This window comes from Taurulus bubalis (assembly GCF_910589615.1).
Source record: "Taurulus bubalis genome assembly, chromosome: 7".
NCBI classification, from domain to species: domain Eukaryota; kingdom Metazoa; phylum Chordata; class Actinopteri; order Perciformes; family Cottidae; genus Taurulus; species Taurulus bubalis.
This window is the reverse complement of record NC_136595.1, coordinates 16,055,664-16,077,275: the sequence shown is the minus strand read 5'-3', so window position 1 is coordinate 16,077,275 and position 21,612 is coordinate 16,055,664. Positions and strand designations below refer to the sequence as shown.

The 21,612-nt window shown below is 39.8% G+C and overlaps 1 protein-coding gene across 1 annotated transcript in view; it reads left to right on the top strand.

The window, feature by feature from the left end:
• Window positions 1-21,612, top strand: part of camsap2a (calmodulin regulated spectrin-associated protein family, member 2a) — a gene marked incomplete at its 5' end in the record, with an annotated part of 44,543 nt that overhangs the window by 6,192 nt on the left and 16,739 nt on the right. Inside the window, 5 exons of the mRNA XM_079221132.1 lie at window positions 11,722-11,883; window positions 13,676-13,759; window positions 18,425-18,457; window positions 19,649-19,790; window positions 20,424-20,563. Of these exons, the coding sequence (XP_079077258.1) occupies window positions 11,722-11,883; window positions 13,676-13,759; window positions 18,425-18,457; window positions 19,649-19,790; window positions 20,424-20,563 (561 nt within the window). The remainder of the gene's footprint in view (window positions 1-11,721; window positions 11,884-13,675; window positions 13,760-18,424; window positions 18,458-19,648; window positions 19,791-20,423; window positions 20,564-21,612) is intronic.

The window sequence follows — 21,612 nt, the reverse complement described above, 5'->3', positions numbered from 1 at the left end:
TACCTTTATTTACAATGAATACCTTTTAAATAAACCGAATAACTATTACTTCTGAAAGAATAAACTACTGTAATAACATCTAAGCAACACATGAACTTATTTATTTTCAAAACATTATTAGTTTGTCATCTGGAAAAAAAAGATTATTCTCATTTTAGGAAAGTTAGTTAATTTGCTTATTTTGTCAAATAAAAACAGACACATGATGAAATCTGTGTTTGTCTACTTCAAAATGACTGACAGAGAGTCACCACCCCCCGGATAGTGTGTCATACTATGATTTGACACCCATGGCAAACATTGTATCTTTTTAACTATTTAATGTAATATATTAAAACTGCATAGGCTGCAGCTCGAGGTGGGAGGAGAACAATATGAAGCTATGAAGGTCGGGATAGTAGTACCGGCAAGACATTAAATTTACTTTCACCCCTGGTTCCCAGCCATTTCACATTTGCAGGACAGCAGTCTGAAAAAAGTGTGAAGTGTGTGAATCGCATTGTTTCTTAATGGCCAATAATTGTTAAATTTGATGTAAAATATAATAAGAAATCCCTGCAACCCAGCAAGCAAGCGCATCAAACCAACACAGTAACAACGGTTAACCAGTGGAAATGTACAAGACAGAAGAGGTGTTATTTCTTCTCTCGTACGGGTAGTTCAAGCCTCTCTGCGAATGAAAGCAACATTTTACCAGTGCAAGCTGACTACAGACCTCAAGGCCTCCACCGACTGCCCTGTGTGTGTCTCTCATCTCTCGCTGTCTTTATGGCGTCTCTCTCTCGTTGAGTTGGAGCTCACTTCAGAGATGACTTTGCAGGCATCCTGCTGAGTGAGACTGAGGGATTCTCATTATTTGGGGGCAAAGTCTCAATAGGAGGCTTTACTGCTCCAGTGAATTGCAATTGAGACACGATTAGCACACAGTTTGCCTGCAGTCTGTTTGTAGAGTCTTGCTAGTTTTAATTTCCCTTCTATGCAAATTCAAAAGGTATTTAAGTTTTGTTGGGGTTTACATTTCAAGCTCATTGTTTTGGGAAGACAACAAGTAATTTAGTAAAAGCTCATCTCACATTTAGTGTACGTGCATGTGTGTGTCCATGCTTTCTGGCGTCTTAACACAACGGCACCCACAGCTTGGGCCCTGCATCTGAGGGATTCTTGTGTATTACTGTTCTGTCCTGTCTATTTCTTATTTTCTCAGATTATTTACAAGTCCAGAGCTGAACGAGGGCTTTGCACTTGATTCTAACCCACCACAGTTCATGACTGAATGGTTTGCCAGAAAGCCACAGTGTGTGTTTGTGTGTATGCTTGACTAAGCAGGTTGTGTGACTGTGAAAATGAGCTGCGTGAAACTACCTTCTGGCATTTCACTGTCCTCCCTCTTTCATCGTTCTTTCATCCTTATATTCTTCATCCGTCCTTTCACTCGTCCCCCTCTTTCACCGCCATCCCATCAGCCCCGGCCTCCCTTCGTCCCCGTCTTTCCATTCACAAATCCATACTTTATTGCCACAACTTTGCTCCCATACTTCCTCTTTTAGCATTCATCCATTCCTTTATTAACCATAATTTCCAATAAATTGTCCTTAGATTACATCATTAACATGAGATCTACAGCATGATGAAGGTTTAATTGCAGTAACACTGTGTAATATTGTTTTCTATGAGGATGTTACACACTTGAGACGGTTCATGTGGATTTCCTGCTGCACATTGGAATGACAGCTCTGGTGGGGATCATCTATTATTTAGAAAGTGCTTCAACATCTAACGAAGGGTTGACATGGTGTCCAGGAAGCTGTCCAGGCTGAGCTCTGTGGCGTTGTGGAGAGTCTGTTTAAAGGGCAGGAGAAAATATTTCTTCTGGAATTGTTAGCGAGGCTGGATCGAGGGCTTGACAGACCGTCCTAGAAGGAAAGCGTCACTGTTTTTACTCCTGAAGCAGACTGTGAAAGAGCAAGAGACGGAGCACCTATCTGCAGTTCTAAACTGCTCTGGATCAAAGCGCAGCCATTAAAATCTGCTTCATGGCATTTTACGCTTTTTTTCTTTAACTCAGCACTAAGCACAAGGTATAAGCATCTACAGAATAATCAACTTCAGGGGATGTCCGAGGGAACTTTAATAGGTCAGTCAGCAGCGGAGTTAGATGCGGATGATGTCTTGTGTGTGACACATGTCATAACTGAGAACAGTCACTGACATTTTCACGAGGTTATCAACTGACTTTGCATTTTAATCTAATTCTTCCTCTCCCCCTCTGTCACTATTCTGCCCACTCATGCTTCTGTATCCAGCCATGTGACGGATTCCCACATGTGAAGATGTTCGCAGTAACCGCCCACTCGGTCGCCTCCACACATTCTGTGACACTGACACTCTCCTCCACCTGTGGTTCTCTCATAGAGAATGAGGGAGAGATGTGGAGGTGGGATCTGAAAATATTATTCCAGCATTACGCATTACAGCCCACACAAAGCACTGCTGCAGGCATTATAATAGCTCAAATTAATTATCAAAAGGCTATAATTGCTAAGTTTGATTGTACTAGTTCCCAAATTTGTTATTTTCAAAGTGTCAATGCTGTGAGTTCAGCTTTGTTTGTGGTGATTGAATGGAAACTCTTGAGAGACTCACCAAAACATGAGGAACAATATATTGATGAAAATAAATTGCATGTCAGTTTCTTCAGACTGTGTCCTTGCAGATGTGGACAGGGATAAAATGTGATATCCAAGTTGAACACCAAAACCAGCAGAAAAACATTAATGCATTTATGACCATTATCTTGGTTTGATTAATTGCCATGTTATAAAGTATAACCCTGTTGTTACGGAGACATTACGTGGGATGAGAATGACATCAAGATCTAAAAAAGCTAAGGAATCTAGATGATCATTGAAAATATATTCTGTATGTTTGAGCCTTCATGAGTGTCAGCATATGTTCATGTGTTGTTAAGTGCATCTTATCTCATAATGTAGACGTGTCCCTTGCATCCCCACAGTAACGCAGAGAAGGTGGTTAATGTATTTTGTGCTTTTTTTTTATCAACATGAACAGACTTTAGCAACTACACTCGGCTCCACATTCTGGGTAGAAAGCAGACCCACTGGAGCACTGATGGGTAATTGTCTTGCTCAAGGGCACCTTTGCAGTGATAATGAGAAAGGGAACACATTTTTTTTTCCTTCACTGGGTTCAAATTACTTTTGCAAAGATGTTGTTTTGTAGTTCAGGTGAAATCTTGCCCATCCCTTATGCTGTAAGTAATGGTAACTGGACCTGCACTTGTATAGCGCTTTTCTAGTCTTCCGACCACTCAAAGCGCTTCAACACTACATGACATCATTCACCCATTGATGAGAGGAGCTGCCATGCAACGCGCCACATCATGATTATCAACCATTCATACACCGTAGGCAAAGCTACGGGAGCAATTTAGGGTTAAGTGTCTTGCTCAAGGACACATCGCCATGGGCTAGCGGAGCCGGGGATCGAACCGCCGATCCTCTGATTGATTGAAGGACGACCCTGCTCACCATTGAGCCACAGTCACCCCTTTTAATAAGTGATTAAATCCAGACTTTTCTTCAGATTTCGCAGCAGGATTTATGTTGATTTGCTTGGCATAAAGCAATAAAAGAATATTATTATAATTCATGTTAATAATAACAATCTCTATTGCACAAAACACATACCAATAATATAATATATACAGCTATTGTTAGCTTTAGACCATCATCTACTTAATAAATGAATTACATGCCAAAAATGTGCCCCAACCTGCCTGACCACCAATGCTGAACAGTTTCCTGGGGAAAGCCTGTCGATCAGCGACAGGGAAGTAACCTGGCGATGTACTCTCTACTTCCTTGACCTCGTCTCAGTGAGGATTGATGTTCTTCTAAGCTGCCGAACCTTGAATGTCAGCTTAAATATTTAATAAAAGCTGTATTAAATAGGTCATGTTGCTGCCAAGAGTTTGTAATGTCCTGTTTAAGTGAGACTCTAGCATGACTGTATACTGTGAACTATACTGAGAGTAAGAGGAGAGCACCTTATATGGTGTCTTAGTATTTGGTACAGTGTCTCTGACTGTATGTCAGAAAAGCCATAACACAGACAGGTTTATACTCAAACATAATATATGTTAGAGAACGCTTTCAAATCCAATTATAATGACAAATGCACCTCAAATACCTCTATTCTGTACATTAAACGATGTATTCTGTAGTTTGAGAATAAATGCTTAAAAATATATATTTAAGCAAGTTATTTGAACTCAGAAACATTCACTTGTTAACGTGTGTATTGAGGACCATGCCAAAAAGCAATGTGAACGGGTTAATTGCTGTCATATGACCACGTAGGACCTTCGCATCAGCTGTGCAACAAAACTGAACACGTGTACACAAACAGTGCAGCAGCTCCCGATAACAACACCATCAACACCAAAAATCCTTCTTGTGTTAGTTATTATTACTGCTGAAGGATGTTGTGATTTATTAATATCCAATGTCACCCTTTATGTATTATGATGTAATGTAATGCAATAGACGTACATGTGAAAGCCAGTATTTCTCTCTTTCAACATGAAGGCATGAATACATGTAAATTCCCCCTAAAAATATGTTTCATATTTTTGGTTAGATAATGTTCTATTAACACTTTATTATATGAAGCAGTTATTATGATAATAACTATAAATAATATTCTAACATATTAGCAATAATGTAATGCATTCTGCTACAGTAAATGTAAACATTCATCAGGCATTCATGATATGTAAAATATTTAACAACCCTACATATACATTTTAATCTACAGAGGTTATTGCATCGATATCTAACATTCTATATTGATATAAAAAGAAAAGTGCCTGTCAGTTCTTTTTTACTGTATGACATTGATTAGTCAATTCCTCTATTGTATATGGATGAATAGAGGTGAATTTGCTTCTTCCCGCTGGTTTCCTCTCTTCTGCTTTCTTCATCACAACCCCTATTGGGCAGGCGCTCCGTTTCCATGGTTACACTCCAGTAGGCACGGTGTGTGTGTGTAGGTGGGTGCATGAGTGGGGGTGCTTATGCTTGCATATGTCGTATGCACAGTCTGTGCTTGTCTGTGCAGCCATGTACTGTGAGAACACTGCCACGCTCTGAGGCAGAGAAAACTGAAATGCTGGATTCGTAGGAGCAGATGGCATTTCTAAGACACACACACACACACACACACACACACACACACACACACACACACACACACACACTCACACAGTGAAGTACAGAAAGCTAACCGAAGTGCCAGGAAAAAATACTTCTCATCATCAAACTAGCTCCCCCTGTCCTTATTCTCTTCCTCTTCACTTGATCGTACGAACAAAGACGAACTGAAGCAGCATGGTGGAAGGGAAGCCCATCCAAGTCACTAACTGTCTCTCTGCCTCGACGAAGTCACAGCCAGTATGTTACGCTCAATGCCAGCGGCAGCACAGTATGGATGGGTGGGCAGTGAGCACATCATGTGATGTCCTCAGTCCAGAGCATCTTTTATGCACTGGCTAGAGTTGGACGGTTTTTCAGGCTGAAATAATGTGTTTGTTTGTTTTTAATTGCAAAAGAAAAATCACTGATGCTGAGTCCACAAGATGAGGTTTCAGGCATCCAACCTAGGCCTGTAGGGGAGATTGTAGGTCAGTGCCTAGTAGCTCATCCTGAAGAAAATAACAAGCCCAGGGACATGCACTTGCGACATGTTGAGAAAGAATATCTGCGATAACTAGTAAACTAAGAACATCTTTTTCAGTGCAAGAGACACAACACCAACAAGTCCTCAGTTCAGTGTTGGAGACAAGGGAGATGAGATATATATACATAGATAATACACACACACATTTCCTCACAGGTATTCTTTATTATTATTTTCATAAGATTTTGATGTGGTTAAATGCACCGTAAGCGTATTACACTAATAGATAAGACCTGTGTCATTTTCTCTTTAGAATGTAGAGCAGGGGATTTTGTAACACATCATTCTCACTCTACATATCTTATAGTATTCACCTGGCTCTCCCTGTTACTGACATTACACATGTTGGTTAAGCTATAATAGCACTTAATCCGCAGATTTAGCGCTGAGCGGAGCTTCATGCAGGAATCTCTAAGATTAAATTAAACAAGCATTATGCGCGGTTATACTATTGTAGTGTGTGTTTTATTACAATAACAACAACATAATAATAATATGGCAATGGTTGATTCAAAATGTACATGAATTAACTTCCATCAAATGACTGCATTAGCTTTGATTGTTCCATACAAACGTTCATAGAAACACACCTGAACATAGTGTACAATTCTCTCTGTCTGTGTGCAGACAGAAGACAACCAGGAGCCTGAACTGGTCAAATCGGGCAACACTGCAGATAATCTGCAGCACTGTGTTCTGCTTTGTTTTCAGACCCAGTTTTAGAGCGCTCGCAATGAGATCTCATGGAGTGTGAAATGGAGAGACATGAATAGAAATGCAGGTTTTTGGACAAAGGCCGTGAATGAGAATACATAACTTTTAGAAAAAATACCAGATTTAGCTCAAAGCAAATGTCCTACTGTGGTCCCATCCACATTCTCACAGGGATTTAGTCTGAACAGTATAATACATGCAGATCATGTTTATGTACAATGAGGGGTATTTTCCTTCAAATGAAATTGAACACTCTTGTATCACTATCCACACATAAAGCAGTTTCAACCCACAGGAACTAGAAGGATCTAGAATGCAGGCGTATCTCCAGGCTAGGTCAACGCTGGCTGGTAGTCGGGATCGTGTCCCAAGATATTGTTCTAAGGTTAGCTTTGAGGTTTACCATATAATTGCTAGGTTGGGTTTGGAGCATTTGGAGGAGGAAGGTATTCTGCTTAAAAGCTCCACTCCCACAAGTGATGCCAGACCTCACAGTTGGTATATTGTGTGCATGGGTGTGTGTGCGAGAACATTTCTTTTATTTCTGCTCCCGATCGGACTTAAGCTGTTAAACGAGGTGTGCCGTCTCTCCATTTAATAAAAGGAAGGACAGAGAAAAGACAAGACGAGGAAAGTTTTATTCTATCAAAAGATGTAAAAATTCCAAATGCAGTTCTATGTCATTCAAACAACTTGGATGAAAGCTAGCAAGAGTGAGTGGTGACTGACTAACAGGAACAGCTCTGATTTAGTTAATCAAATGGTTCAAACCAATTCTGTTTGGCTTTCATCTTTAAGGTTTTTCTTTCTCACCTCAATTTAGTTGTAATTTCCAGAGATTTAAATTCAGTGATTTTCTGCTATAGCTGGCTGAGGCGAACGTCACCTCGTTGCAAAGTTGGGTGTTTTAGTAAAACATACGCAAGTGCATAAAAAAAAAGGTCTTGCTGAGATTTTCTATTGTCAGTAAGCTGTACTGCTATTTTAACTTCCATTCTCTTGAGATAGTTACTTAAATCACTATGGACTATCCTGGAAAAACAAAGGTAACATTTAAAAAATATCATTGATTATTCAGAGCAGTGCTCTATATTGGCTAATGTTTCTTTTTATCTTTTCTGCACAGTATCCAAACTAGATTAGCTCTTGACCTTTGTTGTACGCTATCATAACTTTCTTTTTTACTAAAGCAAAGAATATACATATAATAAATGAAAAGGCAGCTCTGTTTTTTTCTTTAACTTTACTTTATGTACTTGCGGTGACCTTCCAAAGAGACCAGAGCGAGCGGTACAGCTGAGAGCTTTTCCATGTCCAGCTGAGTTACCTGAAGCTAGACAGTTCAATTTATATACATATGGCCCAGCATGGAGCCTGTGGGCCTGGACAGGAGCGCTGTGCTGCATTTCCTATGAGACTGCAGTCAGATGATTTAGGTTTGTCTTGCTTCGGGTCATTTTCTGCACCTACTGTTTTTGGATGGCAGTTTATATAAAAACTTTGGGATTATCATAAATCACCAATGTGGCCTTGCACTACTGTAAAAACAGGCACAGACTGATCATTAGCCGTGACCCACTGAAGCTCTTTAAAGCTTTTACTGTGAGTTGTGGTAAAAACATTACTGTTGTCATTACCTCAATTTAGATCATGTTGTAGTGGAATAAAGTCATTGTAATGATTTCACAGAAACATTTTTCAGAGACCCTTTACTGTAGCATCGTCCGCTATCTGGTTCAGGCCACGACAAGCAGCTCATTGCTCTAACAATGGAGATTTGTGTTTATTTACAACAGACGCAACACTGAGGTGAAATACATAACACAGTGTCTTTTTGTAGGTCGCTGTGGTTTGTTTTTGCGCATTTCTTTTGTGCAATGTTAAAGCAGGTTTCTACGGTGGGTTTTCATCCCTCCTCTTTCTCCAAGAAGCCGTAGAAAAGATGAACAGGCTTTGCTTATCTCCCCGGGTGGATATACAGAGAGACATTAATGTAGCAATACAATCAAAATAGGATATTGACCGTGAAGGAGCATCTTCTTACCTCATGAGAAATCAAAATAAGATTTATGGACCTAATCAGCTTAGATGAGAAAGCAGAAATGATTGTGTGTCTTGGCTACAGGACGGCTCACGGCATCACATGACATCATAGTCAGCATATGATGAAGGCAGCATCTTGGGGGAAACAGAGACTAAAAGCAGTCTTATATTTTTAGATTTTGAATACTGGGAAGAAAACCAAATGGAGTGAATAAGTAACATTTCCCCCTCTTTCAGCCATATCTATACCCACACGCAAGGCATGTAGTCTCTGGACGCTGCAGTGGGGCCAACAGTGGAGGACAGAGGGTGCACTGGGCAGCTTCAAGATGTGGATGTGTATAAATGTATGAATATGAAGTAAAGCAATGCTGAAGGAAAGCATACATGCTCAACAAACCTAAAGGTTAGACAACATGACGTCATTTGATATCACATCGGAGACTATCTTCTTGCAGATGCCTGGCAGATCTGCTCTAAGAGAAAGGCTCACCCTTTCTTTGGGCAGCGAAAATCCATTTTCTTGCTTTCCATTCTTACTCCCTCTCTACTTCTACTCCTTTTCATCATCCAACCACCACTACCACTGTGCATTCATCTGGTCATTGGAGCCTTTATTCAACCTTCTAGCTTTCATCTGACATTTATATATGGTCACCTGATCCTTCACTGACCATTCCTGTGAGTGTTACACAGTACAGAAACTCAGAACTAATTCAGTGACAGCACTCTATCTGCTATATTAGCTTTGTGAGCGCTGAGTGCAGAGGACCTTTGGAGAGGCATTTCCCACATGTATTCAAATATAAGGGGTCAACAAGGAAGCTATATCATAGGGTAAGCTGATAAACTATCAGTGTATCAATGTTGGTGTGGCTAAAAAATGTAATTGTCTTCTGATGGCATTGCACATTTTTTATTTACACAATCACATTTACAGCAGATCAGTAACCAATCAGGTTGACATCAATTTATACAGAACCACCGCTATTATAGATTATATTAGTTTAAGTGTCCCAAGTACCATTTTAGTCACAGGACAACTTGAAATGTTGAATAATTTAAAGTTTTGTATATTTGGGGCATTAAAAATAACCAATGTCCGCCAGCTATCAGAAACTTAGAGCATATAGAAACAAATAACTATTTGCTGTGTAAAGTTGGTGTTTCGAAGCAGAGAATTAAGTCACATTCCCGACATGCCCCATATTTCGTGTGTGTGGTAATCCGAGCTTTCTGTGCTTCTCATACGTAGCCGGTCCAGAAGTGCATGCACTGGCTATCTGATCGCCGCCACTCTTCACTGCTCTCATACGGCGGTGACCACTAACAGCGTCCGGACCCACTGCATCATCGCAGAAGTGTAATATCCCAATATTTGTACATCATTTAACTAAAGAGTATAATGAGCTTGACTCTTGAGATCAGTAAGGAAAAGTGTTTTAGCTGCATTACAAGTTGTTGACTCGTACTTCAAAGTGATAACATTGCAAAGAACTGTATTTTGAATTTAACACCCTTAAGTGTTGAAAGAAGCTGCTTTGTTACATTAGAAAGTATGTATGATCCCAGTGTCAGAAACACACGGCTATGGCCGGGTACCAGTCAATATGATAAGAGGCTGCAGCTCTGTGGTCCAGTTAACAAGATTAGTACACCTTGTTGTCATTTCATCTCATCAGACCACAGCAGATCCAAATCAATACCCTCAAATTGCTCAGCAGAAGGGAGGAAACCGGAGGCAGACAAGGCCCTGGTGGAATGACGCTGGTCCCTTGGCATTTTTTAAATTGGTCTCGCCTGGAGTTGATCATTTGTTGTGGATATACAGAGCAGATTTGTTTCTACAATACAAACTGATTACAGGATGCTTATGTGTGTGCATTGATTGTTTTTCTCTGGGATTATGTAGTACAATGTTTGGACAGGGTAAATGAAGGGCAATAGGAAACATCTTGGAAGTATATTATTAAAGGGGATTGGTTTGTTTCGCTTGGTTAACAGATCAGAGATAGAGGAAATTAAGCATTAAGCTACAGTCACACTGCAAATTAATTTCAGAGCTAAAATGCACCTAATGATGCAAACTTGACAGCCAATAAATATATCATGCTATATATTTGGGGGCAAGAAAATCTCTTGGTTTTTCCAGCTGTCATCACAGAAATGACACACAGTGAGGAAAAAAAGGAATGATATGCAAAAAGGCACACCTTTTTTGCAAGAGGGAATCAATTATCCCTTATTAGCATAACTTGCAAATGTATTTGTTAGCGACAGAGTGAGCAAACGTGCTCTCCAGCATCACATTCACCATAAAACCCTCCAGTGACTCTTGTGCACTGCATCATTGTGGATCTTCAAGGGGCCGCTTTCAATGTACGGCTCATTAATTGGGTTAGCTCATGGAAAACCTGCTGCTCAAGTATAAACATTTGGCGCTTTGTTGGATGTGTGTTGTGGTTACACAGTATAGACTAATAGAGCAAGATAAAGGGAGATGCCAAGAACTAAAATACACAGATTACACAATTTCACCATGGTGTAGTAAAAACAATGTTATATTTTACTTTAAGATTTGTCCACATTTAGCTGACTCACATTGAAAAAAAAATCATATTCATATAGATAGAAAAAAACAACTCAATCAGTGATAAAGAGGAGTAGGAGCATAATTGATGCCAATTCAGTTAATTGGACTCAGATGTCAGGAAGATGTGTTTTGCAGGCCTCTCAAAGCTTAGCAGTCGCTGTGAGCAAATTGGATCTTGTAATCAGGGATAAGGAGTCCTGGTCCAATCGTATTAATCACTGCCCTTTCAATGCCTTTCTACCCACGCAGTGCTGCCTCCCTGATGCAGACTGGATTTGCCATTTTCAAACTTGAAAACCGGTTTTATGAAAAAGCAGCCAAAAACATGTTTGCAGTCTAGCTCAGGCATTTCTTATTGGCTTACTCGGTGGACATGAACATAACATGCAGGAAATGCTCGTTTTATTAATTTGATTGTGTTAATTTATCAGAGTTCTCTGAGTTGGGATCAGTGAGGTTTGACCTTTTAATATGGTGACTGAGAGCGTTGGCTAAAAATACTTACTATCTGCAGTAAGCGAACCACAGCGAGAATCTGCTTGAATCGTCAGCTCCCTCAAAGCAAACTGGTTTTCACCCTCTAAATCTTTCTCTGTACTTTTTCCCCCTTCCAGAGCGCTCACCTGGCAATGATCGACACTCTGATGATGGCTTACACAGTGGAGACGGTGAGCGTTGAGAAGGTCATGGCCTGCATTGGTCAGTATTCGTCTTGCGACCCTGAGGTGGAAACACCTTATGACACAGAGGATGCAGTGAACACCTGGATCAACAAGGTGGGATATGGAATCTGTTGTTAAAGTAACTATACAAGGACAGACTGTAAGATACTGGTCATTGGGGTTGTACCATATCATAAACTTGAAGTAAGTCACCTTGTTCAGTATCACAAGTCACAGTTTCACAAGTTGCACGTCGCTCAGAGGCATTTCATCAATGTCAGACTCCCATAGCTTGAACTCTGAAACTCCACAGTGCACAGTCAAGATATTACAGTCAAAAACACTGAGCCGAACACAATAAAATCAGTTACATGTACACCGCTATTTTTTCATGCCCGGAAGCTATGCCATATGACGTGTACAGGTGAACTCCAACACTTCGGAAAACATCCTTGTGAGTATAATAAAGGTGGGATTATCCAATTCCTTCCTACTTTCACTGCCTTTATAACCTTTTTAACAGAGTGTTATTGATACATGGATTGCCATATGTTGATGGTGTCATGTAAAGCAAGCAAACCTCCCCGTTTTCCTGAGAGACTCCTGATTTTCATTGCTCTCTTCCGGCTTCCTCCCAGGTCACAATTGCAGTATCTCTTTTTTCTCAAAATGTATGACCCTCTTTTTTCACTTTGTTATCTCAACCTGTTTCTGGATCTGAACAGCTTGTAAAATCTTTACTTTTTGCACATGTGCTACAACAAGCACATTGTGGCATGCAGCACTCTAGTCATAAAAATGCTGTGAGAGTGTACTTATTATTTTGCTCTTAAGATCCTTGAAAAGTCCTCAGAATGCAAGAAAGTCTCTGAAACAAAAAGCTTTGTTCCCCTATTTTTGAAGTCACAAGGTTGGCAAGTATATACAGTATGTGTCAGAGAATAGAAATTCAAAATGAAATGTTTGTGGATATTTCTTATGATCGCATGACATAACATTATCTACAAGAAAGCAAATGCACACAATTTAAAAACATTCCATAAAATGCGTTACTACAGTATACATCAGATTTCACAAGATATGACTGAATACCCTTTAAAAACACGCCTAAGCAGACAGAATTGTCAGCTGGTTACAGTGGGCGCATTCTATATTCTGGACTTGGGCATCTTTGAAGTTACATGCTCTGTGTTTGTCAGATTTTTTGCATTATGAAGTAAGTGGTTGGCGACATGGCCTGCATATGCAGATGGCTCTGGCTCCTCCATACAGTTCTACATTCCTCAGTAGGAACACTGGGCTGCTGCCAACTCTGAGCTTCACTCACACACACACACACACACACACACACACACACACACCCACTCACTCACTCACTCACCCACTCAGTCACTCACTCACTCACTCACTCACAATAGCTAACAGGTGTGGTCGTGGAGTCCTACTGGTCGGACATATGGCTCCCTGTTGGAGTCCCTTTGTGTTCCAAAGGTCCAAAATTCACCAGCTTTACTGGATGAATTTGAGGAGACATACTTTAAATTGTCCAGTATTTAGTGATAGTTGATTTGATTCATTTCAATTCAATTCAACTCCACTTGACTGGACTTAATTCTGATTACATTTCAATGTATTCAGAAAATCTGATTAAATAGTTGTAAAGTAACAGTAGCTAAATTAAGCAGTCATTTGATTCAGGATCGCCCGTGTACCAATGTTCCACTGTTAAGACTGTGAAAAGTAAAATTCAACTTTTACTAACTTTTAACTTAACTGTTACTGTTCGTATGAAAGCATTAAGTAAAGAGCTGAGGATGAAGTATTAGTCATTATCTTTTCCTTGATTTTTTTCTTATTGATGCTGCTGCCGGTTCAGTGCATGTGAATCTTGTCTTCTGTCTTTCAGGTAAATGAGTATCTGAAAGACATCGTGGCTCAGGAGCAAAGGAACAGGGAGACGCAAAGTGCCGAGCCTGCTGGGAGTCCGCGGGTGGGTGTTTTTTCTTTTCCTTTCAATCCCAGCTTTAACACTTCACAAGCTACTGGAACACTAACATACAAATGTCACCAGTTTGAGGGACACTTTCAAACAAACTTCAGCGAAATCATTGGCTTCCTCTAAATGGATTTAGCACAACATTCTCCTTTTGACTGACAGATAATTGTCCCAGACTTTAGACACCCTGTGTCACATCAATATCTCAGACTAGTTTCGTCGAGAAGATCTTAAGCCCTTAAAACCCAGCTAACATCGAAGAAAATCTCCCTCGCATATGTCTGAGCTTTAGATGAAGCTCAGTCGGCATTTTTTTAAACGAGAAAGAGAGAGAACGCCAGGCTACATCTTCAATTTCATAAAGAGTTTATCCACCCTGATGACTGCACAAGCTTCACTCACTTCATTTGCCTGAACCAGCAGATCAGTGCTCTCTGCTCTCATTAGGCCAGCAGTCATTTAGTGCGAGTTCAGCCATGTTCAGAGTCCTGCCTGCAGTCTGAATCTGTTGTATAACGAATTATAGTATCAGCAGTGATTTCTAGTGTGTGTTTGTGTGTATGCATATTAGTATTTGAGTAACTGGAGTAATCTGTGTTTGGATTCTGTAGTTTACACCACATTTGCAATAAATCATTCGCTGATCCACTGAATAATGCGTGCACTCACTTGTGAAATTGAAATCTCACAAAATACCACAGTAAAGCTTTTTACTGCCACTTATACATTTCACAGTCAGGTCCATGTTTTTGTGTCCGCGTTACATTTAGTGTTATGGCCTGGTCTGAGTTGGCATGGCAACTGCTGCCCATCACCCTGACACAGCAGAGTGATGATCAGAGAGAAGGGAGGAGGAGCAAGTGATGTCATACTCATCCGTCATGCCTCTTCTGCTTCTCACCTCTATGTCATTTATTATGCACCATCTGCACTTTTTCAGAAAAATGCCTTTTGTGTTGTTTTTGAATGATTCAATGTTTTTTGGAAGTTTCATTCAGTGTTTTATCTAACATATGTTCGATAACATGTTTAGTTATCATAATTAGCAGATTGGTGCACAGCTCATGAAGACTCATGAACATTTTCAGTTCACGTTCATTAGCAGCAATTCAGTCTTGTCTCTCTTCTACTATTAATTTATTTTATCTACATTTAAATTACGCCCTGCCCTTGATATCTACTCCACTCTAGACTCTCCTACTCAGACCTTTCTTCACCCCTGGGTCATGCCTCCTTTCCCAGCTTCCTCTCTCACAGTTTATGTCAGGCAACACTCTACGACACCGTCCGTGATGCTGCTTTGAGAAATGTCAAGTGAGTTAGAAAGTCTACCTCAGGGGAAATATTGAAACTCTGCCTCTTCTGTTTTAGCCTGCAGAGAGTTGAAATTGAGATGTGTGTGTGTGTGTGTGTGTGTGTGTGTGTGTGTGTGTGTGTGTGTGTGTGTGTGTGTGTGTGTGTGTGTGTGTGTGTGTGTGTGTGTGTGTGTGTGTGCGTGCGTGCGTGCACTAGTCCCAGGGCTGTGCAGACTTCCACTAAGTTTGATGCTGATCTGACCAGTCAGTGTGCAGACACAGCCGTGCATGCCTCAGCTATCCCACTTCAACTCACACACTTTTGATTGGCGAAGTTGCATCAAAAATAAGTGACCAATCATTTCATCTTTAGATTTTTTTTTAATGCTTGTTGAACAAGAAAATGCTTTCCAACTTCATGTCAAAAAAAGTGTCAGAGTTTTTTTTATGGTGTCGTCACTGACTGATGGCCATGATGTAAATGTTAACACATCCGTTTGTTTGGCTCCCAGGCCTGAGGGTCGGCCCCTCAATAACATCACCCCTAACGTCAGGGTGGCTCGGTTGTGCCGATTAGTGCGTGTGCATGTTAGTGTTGTGAGGTCTGCTTAACGTTTAAATAATAAGCAGACGTACTCTATAACTATCTGCAGGAACAGTTCGTTGCATTACAGTTGTGAGATTTGAGCCAACTGAAGGCTTGATGAAATAATGAATTATATTGGCCCATTATAAAACCTCTCTGCATGTTGATTACAGGACAGTTTTTTAACTTTAATTTGTGTTTAACTTAACGGTTTTGCTGCCTCAGACATGATGAGACGTTGTGTAACAACTGCTGCTGTGTTGGCAGACGAAGGCAGGCACAGTCAGCGTCTTGAATACATGAATGTAATAATAACTTTGCCTCCATCCTTGTGTTTTTTGTTTGTTTGATTGTTTGTATACTTACAAATATGGATCAGCATAATATTTAATTGGTGGTTGCTAAAACACGTCAAACCAAAAACGTCTTCTGTTGCCCTTACCGTTCATTATTTTATCTTTTCATTCAGGCGAAACAAAGCCTAAGCGTCCTAATTGCACACAATACAATAACATTAGTTAATTGGCCCAAAAAGAGGAAAATAACAACAATCAATCAGAGGAATATGTCAGAACTTCTTTATATGGTAAAAAAAAACATACATAGAAGAACAGAAAACAAAGTAACTCAAACTAAAAAAAAAAATTGCACGACTGTTTTTTGCTAATGTCTCGCATCTCCATCTATCGTCCCTCTATCCCTCCATCACTCTCGCTCAAGACCTCCCCCCTTCTGTCTTTGCAGTATGACTGCAGTGTGAGTCACGCAGACAGCCTCTCTTTCTTAGTCAGACAGAGACGCATAGCCTCCGACAACACTGGAGAGATAACCAGGGCCACAATGTCTTTATTGTACCTACTGTACTGTGCACAGGGGTGAGGGTGGGTGGAGGGGGGGAAGGGTGGTGGTCAGAGACTGAAAAGGCAACGGACGAGTGAGGACTAATCCTTTTAAGTTTCAAAAGCTGAGCTGCAGCTCAGCCGGACACGTCTGGCTTCAGAGGATAAACTTTGATGGGAAGAGGGAGAGTTGCAGGATGATTGAAGTGCAGTGGATGAGGTGCATGCGTGTGCACATGTACATGAGTATAATATGTATGTGTTTGGATGATGAATGAATGGGCCTTACCTCTCCCCAGGGGTTTGATTGGTAATTTTGAGAAATTTTAAACTCTGTTTGACCCTGCTTAACTCACAGTCTGAGATCATCTCTTTAGATGTCTTCATCTCCTCCATCGTCTGCTCACGCTAACTGGGGCAGCAAGGTTTTGAGTTGTGTATTCAGAATACACATTAAAATACAAAAGTTCATTTTTGGGCAATAGTAGCAATTTGTGTCATCAGAGCAACCTTTTACCAAAACCACAAACTCACCTCCAGCTCACTCATTGCTACTGTCTCAGAATAATAAATAAAAGTGCATAAAGATTCGTCATAAGCAAAAAACAGGAGAAAGTTAGAAAGTCATCAGTGTTGCAACAAATAGTTTTATACTTTTGATTATAATTTATGTTTTTGTTTGAGCATACCTTTTTTTTGTTTAAATGTTAATCTGATATGACAATACCCTTTTAATTTCATGACAAGAAAGCCAATTATTTTTTGCAACTATAAACATTATGATGGTTTCCAACCTTTAGCAAATGTATATATTTCTTTTCTGCAACACATCAAGAGAGTCACATTCATGCTCCTTTACCAGTTTCAAAGACAGTCCATTCACTGGTAAACAGATACAACTGATTAACTAATAAATTGGTGAGATTACATCACATGTTCCTCTAATGGCATCAGATGTCTACTATTGACTTAAATTACCATCCAGAGATCTGTGACGTAAATCAAATCAGGAAAATCCAAGAAAGCTCCAATTGATCTTTTGATGTCTTTATTATTCATTTGGGGGGTTTCAGTACAAAGCGGCAGTATTTTTCTCTCAAGTCACGGCTCACCCTTTGAAGTTGAGCACTTGCCAGCCACTTTGAGTCTCACATTTGGTTCTTTGATGCTTCTAGGTAGTGTGGGAATTATCTGTTGGCCAAGCCAAGCCTCTCCCCGGCTTATATTGTCAGTGGATAGCTGACAGCTTTGTTACGTTTATGCAATTGGATTGTTATTCGGTTTGTTTCACCTACTCCAGATGTTTAGCTGACGCTCTCCTCTTTAGCAACAAAAAGATTAATTTCCTCAATTTGTTGATGTCAAACAGGTGTTTCTTCATTCTAAGCTTTGTCTCAGCAATTTAAACGAGCACACTTCAGTTTATTTTCAACACATCAGCAGTGAACGTATGTGGATTTAGGGACACTTTGAACACAATCAGTGTATCTTTAAAGCCGTATAAGGACGCATACCTATTGATGGACAAAGTCCTACATGCAATGCAGATTACATGCAGGCCTCGTGATCCAATCTCATGTCACACATTTGTTGCATAAGGCTTTTGAAATGTTGCTTTTGTTGTTCATCTTTCAGTTGCAGTATCATTTTATTTGAGAGAAATCGTGACGATGAAGTAACTTTTATTTGATCTGGTAGACGTATGAGCAGCAAAAGCCTAAAATACACACTTTAAACCTAATACCTTATTACACTTAACACAATTTCAGGGTTATGTGGGTTTTGTGGGCCGCTATTTGTGCACTCTCAGTAACACCAAGGTTCTCTTTTGATCTCACTGCTGTCATGTCTTTTCTTGTATTACTAATCGCATTACCAACTTATCTCACTAACAGGTATTTCTTTGTTGTTGTCTTTTTCTTTTGCTATGCTGCTGCAGTCTCCAACCAAGTGGTACATGAAGCTTGTGCCCGTAAGTCAACTAATCTGTGCTACGCTCTTTCATCTATATGTCCATAGTGAACGTCTCTGCTCCGTCCTTCATCTCTCTGTCTAGATTGCAATCATTTTGTCACACGTGTTCACATCAACCTGTTACATGAATCCAGCTTTTCTCGTTCTTCCCCTATTTTGAATTTAGAGTGTTCCTTTAATTCTGCATCCATGTAATTTACTATACAGTAAAAATATGAAAAATAATCATCAAAATATTACACATGTAATTATTTGCAAGTAGGATAAAGCAGTAGAGCGGGAATTACATTATGAATCGGTTCTAGTCTACTGTCTCTATTAATTGCAATTTAGATGGATTGGTCACGTGTATTGAAATCCGTGGCATACAGATATTAAGAATATGTGTATATGAACTCTAACACACTTCCTTGTGTTTGCTAAAGGTCCTTGTCAGTGGAACTAGACATGTCCCTTGGGGAATCGCTGAAGAGGTCCCAAGGGATTAGAATTTCATTTCAGAGTTGGGATGTCTGGGAGCATTTGGCATTGAATTGTTGAATTGAGTCCTTGCACCAGCTCTCACTGTGTTGTAACATTGTGTCTCCGCCTCAAACATTGTGTGGGTTTTAGTAGAAAACCATTATGTACGGTAAATGTGAATGACATCGGGCTACTCTTTTAAGTTACTTTGTACACACAAAGAAAACTGGCCCATCGATAGGACAATTTGGACACATTTTTGTAACACAGTGCTGTTTGTAAATCAACATTTAAGTTGAGTTGAAAATGCTTAGCATGTACTGGAGATAATATTGATATGTTATACCATAAGGACTAACAAAGATCACATTATCTAAAACAAATAGTCAGTCAATTGCTTCAGTAGTTTTTGTGCAGAACTAATGTTTACCAGAGTGGGCTTTATTCCCTTTCAACATTTTACAACTCTTGCTGTAAACACAAGAATTAAATTACCTTCATTCATGAGTAAATCTAACAAAGCCTCAAAATGTGTTGTAAAGTGTTTAAAGAGACAATAAAGATACAGCTGTTATGATAGTGAAACTACTATACATGACTCATTTAACAACTGTAATGAATTATTTAAAGAGAAACAAAAGTCTGGCTCAATATGTACTATAGATGTAGACAGGTTAATGTTGCACAATGCAGTTTTTTATATAGGTGTGTATTTTATGTAACGCAGGCTCGCTACAGGAAGGAGCAGGCGTCGACCCAGCTGGTTCCCTGGATCCCCCCAGTGGACAACCTGCTGAAAGACAGCACGGACGGCTCGGCCCTGGGCGCTCTGCTCCACTTCTACTGCGCTCAGCTGCTGCCGCTGGAGGGTAAGGAGCTTACAGTTGGTGTGGGCTGAAGTAAGGGTGGCTGTGTTGGTTTGGAACAGGACGTCCTGCAACAAAGCACAAAGTGAATTCATCTGCAGGACTGTAAGAGACCAAAACAAATAAAAAGGAGAATGTAGAGAATTTCCTTTTTTTGTTTGTTTCTGGCTCTTATACTGTTTCTGCCCATTGAAATTTAATTAAAAATGTTTGGATGTTTGATTAGTGCCATTTTGTCCCTTACCCTGAATGGTTGATTCATTAGATCAAAGATCAGTCATGGACAAAAGATGCAACATAATGACATCACTTTGCTAATGAAGGGTGTTGACAGTGGGCCCAACACACACATACACACACGTAGTATATACAATACACATCTCAGAGACAAAAGATCACTCACATGACGCTGTATTAACAGCTCCGCCTACAGATTGATGACATGTCATGATTGGTCAGTCACAATCCATCAGCAATATCTTACTTAAAGTTCCTCAACATTGTACTTCACACTAAGCACCATTCTGTGATCTTAAAGTACATTGAAAACCCTGGAGGTGTGGGTCCTAACCAGAAGCCCTTTAACTATCATACTGCCGTCACACTGACACCTGATGGCTCCCTCTGCCTTCCCAGATGTCTGTCTGAAGGAGAACATGACGCTGGCTGATCGGCTGTACAACCTGCAGCTCATACAGGACTTCTGCAAAGACAACCTGAACAGCTGCTGTCATTTCAGCCTAGAGGACATGCTCTACGCCTCCTCCAACATCAAGGTACGGCTCAAAACTGACTGCACTCAACACAAAAGTTAAAAAAAAAAAAAAAAAAGAAATAATATCACTCACTGTATCAAACCACTGCTTTGGACCTGTTCAGTTTTGTCAGTAACTTACTGTAAGTTCTGAAGTGACTCACAAAATGATCAAACTTGTACAGGATGTAATTATTATTATTTATTTTTTAAATACGTTTTGTAATTTTTATTTATATTCCATGGTTAGTTGTTTTTAGAAAGTGGTCTCAACGATTATTTTCAAGGCTTTACGTTTTTTCCAGTGAAAACAGTTCTGAAAACACTCTGAAAATTGCAGTACAGTTCGTGTGTAATCATCCTCACAGTCCTCACAGATTTATCTCCCAGAATTTAAACTGTTCCTCTACAGACTTGTTGAAACTCAGCTATTGAAATATGCCAAATGTGTGTGTGCCAGCAGGAAGAAGAAATGCCAGTTGTACTATAAAAGCCACCATCTGAAAAAATATGACCTCACATGAAATGGCTTAACATTTGTTTAACCCTTTGAGTTATGCCAGTTGGCACATTTACAAAATAATAGATGAATCAAAGTGTCAAGTTAAAATTAAGTTGAGCATTGTTTCCAAAAACGGATACAAATCATGTATGTGTTCATTCATTCATGAGTTTTTGGACAAATCTTATGAGAAAACCATGTGGTGAGAAAGGCTCAATGAAACAGGAGAAATGAGAAACTCTGTAGGCCCGTGTGGTGAGTCATGCTGTGGAAAAAGCATTCAATTCAAACTATCTGTCACCAACCACAATCCTGGAGATCTGCACTACTCTTTTCCAACATGTCTGCTAGTGTTTTTTCATTCTTTCCTAACACACTCCTTTTTACGTTTTCTTTTTCTTTCTTTCTCTCCTCTTTTCATAACTTTCTGGCCCTGTCTTTCTTTTTATATATGTATTTATTTCTGTCTCTCTTAATTCTAAATTTCTGGGATTGTCTACTGCCATACTTTGTCTCTCTGTGTACTGGCCTTTTTTTAATCAGTCATTTTCTTTCTCTGTGTCTCGCAC